This window comes from Labeo rohita, chromosome 14 (genome assembly GCF_022985175.1).
Source record: "Labeo rohita strain BAU-BD-2019 chromosome 14, IGBB_LRoh.1.0, whole genome shotgun sequence".
In the NCBI taxonomy this organism is placed as follows: domain Eukaryota; kingdom Metazoa; phylum Chordata; class Actinopteri; order Cypriniformes; family Cyprinidae; genus Labeo; species Labeo rohita.
In genome coordinates this window covers 30,070,618-30,080,069 of record NC_066882.1, presented here as the reverse complement: position 1 = coordinate 30,080,069, position 9,452 = coordinate 30,070,618, and the positions used below count along the sequence as shown (strand labels likewise).

General features: G+C 39.2%; 1 protein-coding gene across 1 annotated transcript in view; it reads right to left on the bottom strand.

Annotated features, from left to right (window-relative positions):
* Positions 1–9,452, bottom strand: part of limch1b (LIM and calponin homology domains 1b) — a 120,591-nt gene continuing 111,139 nt past the window's right edge. The window contains exons 23-26 of the mRNA XM_051127476.1: positions 7,567–7,650; positions 6,716–6,824; positions 1,948–2,050; positions 1–1,789 (exon numbers count right to left, since the gene is read on the bottom strand). Of these exons, the coding sequence (XP_050983433.1) occupies positions 1,764–1,789; positions 1,948–2,050; positions 6,716–6,824; positions 7,567–7,650 (322 nt within the window). The 3' untranslated portion in view covers positions 1–1,763. The remainder of the gene's footprint in view (positions 1,790–1,947; positions 2,051–6,715; positions 6,825–7,566; positions 7,651–9,452) is intronic.

Sequence of the window (9,452 nt, the reverse complement as noted above, 5' to 3'; positions counted from 1 at the left end):
AAAGGGGTCATCAGATGCCCATTTTCCATAAGTTGATATGATTCTTTAGGGTCTTAAAGAAAAGTCTATAATATACTTTGTTTAAAAATTCTCAATGGTTCTGTAAAACAACACCCTTTTTTACCTTGTCAAAATGAGCTCTAAAAAAATCATCCCATTCTGAGGGATTGTTCCTTTAAATGCAAATTAGCTCTGCTCACCCCGCCCCTCTCTTCTCTCTGTGGAGTGACGAGCCTGTTTACTTTAGCCACATTTAGCCGGTAAACTTGCTAACTAGCACATTATTAGGAAAGGCAATCGCAAAGATTCATAAAAAAAACCCTATAATCACTTAGCTGGATCACGAACATAGACGCCTATATGTAGATCATATGTAAAACATACCCTTCACAAGCAAACGTAATCCACTGCATCTTCAGCTGCTCAGATGTCGGGAGTAAATGAGGAGCACTATGTTTATTATTACATCCAGCAACACAACACCTCAATCGCTCAATCTGAGATATTCTTGTCTAATTTACATCACTGCTCTGCATCGAAACAATGGAGGTCGGACTGTGACAGCTAATCTGAGGTAATATGTCAATCAACTATCATGTGAGCCGCGTCACACCGACAGGCATCTGAGAATGGCTCGATTTGAAAAAGGGGATATTATTTTTACAGATTAATTAAAAACCACCACATGGATTTTTATCATTATAGGGTAGATTTGTACATACACTGCCAACACACATTAATGTTCAAACAACATGAAAAAGTGAACTTTGCATCCCTTTAAGGCCGCCTAATATAAAGTGGGACCGGTGCAATTTGATCATATATGACCACAAAATATTCATTTTTTCACATTAGCATAGAAACAGTCTTTGGATCCGAACTTTTATTCCTGTTAGGTTTCTCATGTATACGTTTTATCTCTCTTAAGGCACATTGCTTCAGTGCAACAACTACCAAAACCCTCAAACAACAAAAGGACAGTGATTTGCATAAAAAATGGAGCTGTATGAATATGGCTGTTTTCTTAACCAGCAATCACTTTACATGCATCAGCTCAAATATACTTTTTATGTATAAAAATACATACTTTACTCCAGACAGAAAATACAATGTTTAGGGGTATTACAGGGATTGCATTCCCATAATTATAGTTGATCTTTTTATCTTGAGGCACTATAGATGACACTGGATACAGACAGGAATCACTTGACAGTTCTCTTCAACAGATTTTGGTGTTTTAATCCACTCAAAAAACAATAAAAAAATAATTATTCAAAAGCCATCAAAAATTCAGCTCACTCCGAATACTCCGCTGTAGTTGAAGCACATGAAGCCAGATATTTTAGAATATGTCAGAAATATTTTTAAACAAAATTCATTTGCAGCATAAAAATGAAGATGGATTCAGATAAATTTAAAATAAAGAAGTCTGCAAAGAAATTTAGCTTAGATTCTTTCCTAATTAGTATTATCTATAGATGGCTCACATCGTCCATTTGTCATCAAAGAATATACACTGTCCTAAATCTATTTTTTAGCCTACAAACAGTTTTATTAATCAGTTATACAGTCAGTTCAGTCAGAAAATTGGTTTTCACTACAGTCACATGCTTTTTTGCTTTGGAAAAGAAAACCTGACTTGAAGACATTGCAGTGTTTCATGTTAAATGTGCTTGTATTCATATATGCATTCACGTATGTGAACATTGTGAGGACTGGAGGTGAGAATTGGTAGATTTCTTTTGCTCCCAAAATCAATGAGCTCACAAAGTTGTGGGCTGGCCAGCAGCTAAAAGACAAGAGAAATAAAAAGACAATGAAACATTAACAATGGTATTAACAACTATGAATTGAACATACATTTGGTTCCAGTGCAGTGTTGCTAATATATTTAGGAATATGTTTTTTTTCCCTACATTTAATTAATCAGATATGAGTGTAACTCACAGCGGGAGCAGATATAGCACTGATGGCAGTTCAGTAGACCATTTCTGATTCTCACATCTGTTCCTGTGCTGGTGTCACCCAACTGGCCCTTACAGATTCCACACTTAAAGAGAGAGAGAAAATTTGAAAAACATTTATTAGTATTAACACACACACACACACACACACACACACACACACACACACACACACTCACTACTTCAACTATTTTCATCCAGCAATGTGTTATTTTCAGCCTTTAAATGTAGTCTCCTAAGTTTGTCTGACAGTTTGACAGGCAATTCTTTTTTATTAAATTTTTGATGTCAGAAAGATTTTTTAAAATAAATTAATACTTTTATTCAGCAAAGATGTATGAGGCTTATTAAAACTGACAGTACAAACAGATGATTCATTATAAGTTAATTTATAAGGCATATGCCGCTCCTTGTTAATTTAATATAATATGAAAAGAAAGCCTGACCCTTTATGTTACTCATGTAGCAGCGCAAGTCCGGGTACATATATGCATATGCTCTGGCATTGTTCCCGGACTGAGCCCTCCTGGTCCTCAGTTCAGGACTTGTTGGCAGATCTTCTAAAGACTCTGATCTAAGAAGACTCACTGATTTTCTTTTACTTGATGACTTTGCATAATCACTGTCTGTTAATTAATAGAGGATTCTCTCTGCTGCCCTTACAGCTGCTAAAAACATCTGCTGCTAAAAACGTTATCTTGAATCTATGGTGGGACTCATCTACTCCAGCTATGTCTACTTGGTTGTTCTATCTGTTGGATATGTTTATTTTAGAGGGCACCACTGCTAAAGTGCACAGTGCCACCGGAAGAACAGTACAATTTTGGTCAGACCTTATTGTGATTTCATTAGAACTTTTTAGATCTTAAGCTATACTCTGTATTTTTTTTGGTCATGGGTTTTATCTTTTCTGTCGTTGTGACGCCCATGGACTGTGTGTTTTTCTCCCCATGTGCTCTCCGTGACCTAGTTTTCCCTCATGGTTTATGGTGTCATTTGATTTGGGTGTGTCTTCGTTTTCCCATGTGTGTTTCGCTTCGTCGACCCGTCTGGAGAGCGTCCGGCCCCGATCCAGAGCAAGAGCCTGAGCCCACCGATGACGGAGAGCCAGAGCCAGCCGTGACCGACGAGTCATTGCTGAATAAAGTGATAGAGCTGAGGATCGCTGCTGAGCCAGAGTTTCAAGTGACGTCAGACCAGGTGCGAGAACCGGCTACAGTGCTCGCCACTAAGGAAGGCCGTGGACAGCGAGAGTGCAGAGAGAAGCTACGGCCACTGCATCATGGCTGAGGGTGAGCCTATAATGGATCTGGAACTTTGAACGGGAGTTCAAGTTGGATATATATGCCAACCTGCCCCCTCTCCTCCCGCTTTCATCTGAACTCCCTGTCAGTCCTGTTTTGGCCACCCTCACACGCCTGCCTCGTCCACCGCTGTCATCTGGCAGCCCCTCTGCACACCCTCAGCCCTCCAACTGTGTGGTGGGATCAACACGGGTCTGTCAGTCTCCATCGGCATCATGGCTGGAGGATCCCCTGTCTTCGCCTCCAGCCTCTGAGTCCCGGACTCCACCTTGACCTGTCGACCCAGCTGCTCCACCATGGCTCCTAGCTCCCTCCTCTCCGCTGGGCTCCCTCGTCCTTCCGGCTCTGCCTTTGTCTATCGTCAACCATCCATCGCCTCGGGACTCCACTCCTCCGGCTGTGCCTCGTCCCTCTGGCTCTGTTAGGCTCCTCCTTCCCTTCAGCTCCACCTTGGTCCTTTGTCGCTTCAGCTCCACCATGGCCTTCCGGATCCTCCTCGTTACCCTGGCTCATTGGCTCTCCATCTCCGCCTCGGACTCCTCCTCCACCTGCTCCGCCGCTGTCGGTCGGCACCCTGGAGTCGTCAGCCCTTCCTTCACCATGGCTCCTCCCTCCGTTGGCTCCACCGTGGGTCACCTTTACAGCCTGAGTCCCACCTGTCTCCACCTACTCTAACTTCCTCCTGTCTCCTCTTTCTGTCTCGTCCGCCCTGGCTCCTCTTGTCTCCTCCCTCCGTCATCTCCACCCTGGACTCTGTTTGCCGTCCTCCTCCCAGGTGTCCATCCTTCACACAAACCTCCTCCTAAGTTCCCACTTGTCCCTCCCTTTCTTGTTCCTGTGGCACGAGGATGCTATATGATAGTATAGGGAACACCTTTGGTATGACGGTGACTGAAGCATGTGTGTAACCACAGCAATTCTACTGGCAAAAAATTATGTCATATGACAATATGTGTTCATCACCAACACCAAGGGCATATGCATCATCACATCCTTAGTTTTTGCACTGAAGGAAGATGCACAGGCATGCCTGAAGTATGGCACTGAGGTGCAGTGCCTCTTTCCAAACACAGGAAATCAGGTACATTTTACATACGTAACTAAGATTTTACTTTTATGGGAGCTCAACACTATGCTATGGGGAACAGCACACTGATGCTAAAAATGCCTGCCCAACAAAATTGTGAAAAGACATGCTCAGCTCAAGGCAAGGCAAAGCAAATTTTATTTATAAAGCACAAGTTTAAAACAACTGTAGTTGATCCAAAGTGCTTTACAATAAAAATAAATCTAGATTTAAAAGAGAAAAGGAAAAAAGAAAAATGACAAAAAATAAAAGTTTCAAAGCAATTAAAATATAAATACATAAAACACCAATTTAACACCAAATCAATGATTCAAATACATACACAGTATCACTCAAATGCTAGAGAATAAAAATAAGTCTTTAAACTGGATTTAAAAGCATCCAGTGATGGAGAAGCTCTGATGTTCAAAGGCAGACTATTCCACAGCTTTGGGGCAACTACAAAAAAAAAGCTTGATCACCTTTTGGTTTACAGCGAGAGTGAAGGATAGATAAAAGTAACTGATCACAAGATCTTAATGACCTAGAGGCTGTATATGGCCTAATAAGATCACAAATATAATCTGGGGCAGAATTTTGCAATGCCTTGTATGCAAAAAGAAGGATCTTGAAGTCAACTCTAAATTTTATAGGGAGCCAGTGCAATGAGGCAAGGACAGGGGGAATATGATCCATTTTCTTAGTTCCTGTTAAAAATCATTTTGAACCACATGTAACCAAGACAGTGTAGACTGACGTAGGCCAATGTACAGAGAATTACAGTAATCCAATAGAGAGAAAATTAGTGCATGAATTACAGTTTCAAGGTCTTTGCTAGAAAGAAAGTGTTTCACTTTTGCCACTGATCTGAGATGAAAAAAACCCCTGCTTTTTACAACTGCATTTACATGGCTGTCAAATTAGAGAAGAGGATCAAAATGGACTCCAAGATTTTTTACATGACTGTGTAGGTTATTACTTAAGAAACATAACTGTCTTTTAATGGAGTTGTTAGTAGCAGCAGGACCCAGTAGAAGCACTTCGGTTTTATTTTCATTCAGTTGCAGAGAGTTATTTGTCATCCAGGTCTTGACTTCATTAAGGCATAAAAAAGATGTTCCAATGAAAAGTCATTTCCTGATTTGATTGGAAGATATAGTTGGAGGTCATTAGCATAGCAATGATACTTAATGTCATGTTACTTAATGCCTTAGTATTGAGCCTAAGGGGAGCATGTACAGGAAAAACAAAAGAGGGTCAAGAATGGATCCCTGAGGAACACTGCAATGGATAGGCACAGCTCAGGTTTTGTGAGCAATGAAAGAAAAGGACCTGAAAGTCTGGAGTTCAATTCATGTCCAAACAGTGTGACTGCATCCTTGATCCATTGTTTAATTTTCTGCTTTGTGGTGGCAGCACCCTTGTTGCAACCACCAAAACACTGATTGGATTTATGCCACTGTTCTGAGTGGTCTACGTAAATCCCAAACTGGGCATAATATGTGAAGCCACTCTTGCTATGGAGACTAAAATAGGGGAATAGAGGGGAAGAAAGCTTGAACCATAACAAATGTGCAGTAGAAGAAGGCACCTTTGGAACATAGTCTGGTCTAGGGTGTAAAAATACTTTGACCTGCCCAAAGTCCAAGCAGGATGAAGCAACTGAAAATGCCTGCAACTCAACTACTTAGGCAATAACAGAACCACTTTAAGGGTCAGAGGTTGAAAGATCCCAGGAAGGAACTATCATTGGGCAGCTGTCTGGCACCATGTAGGAAGCAAGATACTAGTAACGCTAACAATTTTTACTAACCCTAAATTTATGAACCTCATAGATAACTCTGACAGTAAAACCAAGCCAAACATAGTCAATGTACCATAAACCCTGATGGTTCATCTGGAAAATATCTAATGATGATATGGATAATCTTTTAAACACAGTAGCATCCACAATTTTCAACACTAGATCTCTAACAGATTTCAAGAACACACACACATACACATAAAATAACTATAATGATAACTATATTAGCATCTACTAATGTACACTTACATGTGGTAGCATCTACCACATGTACTACTTATTGGAAGTGTGCATATGTTGTCTGTCACTTTAAATGTTTGAGTTGTTTAAAGTCAATGGGATTCTGGTTGGCTGTTAATGTTAATCAGATTGAAAAAAATCCAATACATTATTGTTACCATTATAGTTGATTATAGTTGAGATGTGGACTTCCCTATTCTTATAACATTGGAATGATTATTAAAACTTTATGGTTATCATTAAAGTTCTCATCTTTTGAACAGGCCTCTTTATTAACATTGACAGTATACTGAATACAATAAATTGGCATTTTTTCAGCTGCGATACGTACACTTACCTTAAAGCACTGGATGTGGAAGTAAAGGCTAAGAGTCTCTATAATCATGGCGGCACCTTTGCCAAGTGGATGACCGCAACTTGAACACAGTTTCTTCCCACTGACAGACCTACATATACACAAACAAACGTAAATTTATGCTAAAAATAACAAAACAAAAATAAGCTAATATTATTGTATTTATTATACATTATTTATTTTACAGTGTCCTTGTTACATATTACATGTAATTACTACAGGAACAACAGGAACAACAGTAAATTATTAAATTATACATAATATACATATTTACTTATTACAACTAACCCTAAACCCTAATCCTAACCTTAACCCTATATTAACTACATCTAGTTAATTAATATTACCCGGTACTTAAATCTATTAGGCTGCAACAAGAAACCTTAAAATAAAGTGTAACAAAAAATAACAATTGTCAATAATAAGCATAGCAGCAGACATTAACAGAAAAGTCACAACATCAAAACTCATTGAATAAAGTCGTTATTTTTGTTTTCTTTGCACACAAAAAAACATTCCTGTAGCTACATAAAATTATGGTTGAACCACTGATGTCAGATGGACCATCTTAACAGTGTTCTTACTATCTTTCTAGGCCTTGAACGTGGTAGGACCCTTGCTGTCTATGGAGGGTCAGAGAGCTCTCAGATTTCATAAAAAAAAAAAATCTTAAATTGTGTGTCATAGATGAACGAATGTCTTATGAGTTTGCAATGACATGAGGGTGAGTAATTAATGACAACATTTTCATTTTTGGGTAAACTATCTCTGTAACACTGGATAATTTAGATCTTTGTGAGGTGTGATCACACATCAGTGAAACTGTGCTGTACCTGTTTGGTGATGGAGGTGGTTGTGTGTCTGTGAATGAAGGTGATGTTGATGAATTTGACCCAAAGTTCTCTATAGGGTCAGACCTAAGAATGAAGAGCCACATTCAGTGTTCATGCCCATACACATGCTCAGAATCATCAAACTTCAGCCATGAGAATGAATTCAACAAAATCAAAAACATAAAATTATATAAACTCTAAACCACACTTTGCAGTTTGTGTGAGAATAAATTAATCAGTGAAAGAATACATAATACACATGAACACACAGACATACAGTTGAGGCCAAAAGATTACTGTACATACACCTTGCAGAATCTGGAAAATGTTAATTATTTTGCCGAAATAAGAGGGATCATATAAAATGCATGTTCATTTTTATTTAGTACTGACCTGAATAAGATATTTCACATAAAATACGTTTACATATAGTCTACAAGAGAAAATAATAGTTGAATTTAAAAAAATGACCCTTTTCAAAAGTTTACATACACTTGATTCTTGTGTTGTTACCTGGATGATCCACAGCTGTGCTCTTTTGTTTAGTGATAGCTTAGTGAGTTCCTTGTTTGTCCTGAACAGTTAAACGGCCTGCTGTTCATCAGAAAAATCCTTCAGGTCCCACAAATTATTATTATTTTTTTTTCAGCATTTTTGTGTATTTTTTTTGTGTATTGTGCATTCCAACAATGACTATATGAATATAAGATATTTAGGGAAATAACAAAAATGTAAAAGTTGTTTTTTTCTTACATGTTAAGTATGTAAGACGTGTTTTCGACCGCTCCCAGTAAAGGCAACTGATTTGTTCACTTATTTAACAGTACAACTTGTTTTTTTTTCTCATAAAATGATTCAAAACTAGCTTCAGAGACTCTAGGATTATACTTGTGTTAATCATAAGTGGTAAACATGGCGACGTCCCACTCCAACATCGACACGGGTAGGGGAGGCTGCAACAAAGCCCCAAACTTTACAGATGACGCTAACAGATCCTTGAGGAGGAATGAGTGTGCCGCAGATATCAATCCTGGAATATCACTTGTCTTCAGATGATGCTGGACTGTCAAGAATGAGATCTGTCAGAAAATAGACTGACTATCTACTGACTTACGCTCAGAGATTGTCACAGTGCAATCAGACATTACAGGCTGGCTGGAACCTTTACAACAGATGGTCGATCCTACACTAGTATCATCAAAGAATTGGAGCGCTCTTCTTCTGATCATAGTGATTACATAACAGAACTGGAGAATTTGATTTCAACTTTCAACTCATCTTGATGCGAAGTGCAAAGATTTGGAGGGTTGTTTTAGGAGGAACAATATTCGCCTAGTGGGCCTCCCTGAAGGCAGTGAGTGTTCCCGTCCGACTAAATATGTTGCCCAACTTCTGCAGGCGGTGTTACAGCTTCAAGATAACCCCTTGTTAGACTGCACGGACTGTACACTGTGTGACAAACCAAAAAAAGGGCAGCCTCCACATCCTCTAGTCATTAGAGTGCATTACTTTCAAGTTCGTACTGAGATTCTTCAAAGGGCTGCGGAACTCTCTACTCTTAATTACGACAGAAAGAGATTGTCTATCTTCGCTGACTACACTATGGCGGTGGCCAAGAAGCGATCTACATTCCGAGATGTCAAACGTGTTCTGGACTCAGGTTTGGATTACTCTTTCCCGTGATGCTGAGGATCATTACAGCTGATGGAGTTTCACATAAGTTTGTGGAACCGTCCGTGGCACTGGACTTTATTCAGAATAACGTGAAATCTACAGAAACTGTAGATAATGATACACAGTTCATAGACTGGTCTGACCTGAGTACCTTTACTGGACATCATTATGCCTATTTGTGGTACTGACCCAGTGTATTCTGAGAGTTAAAC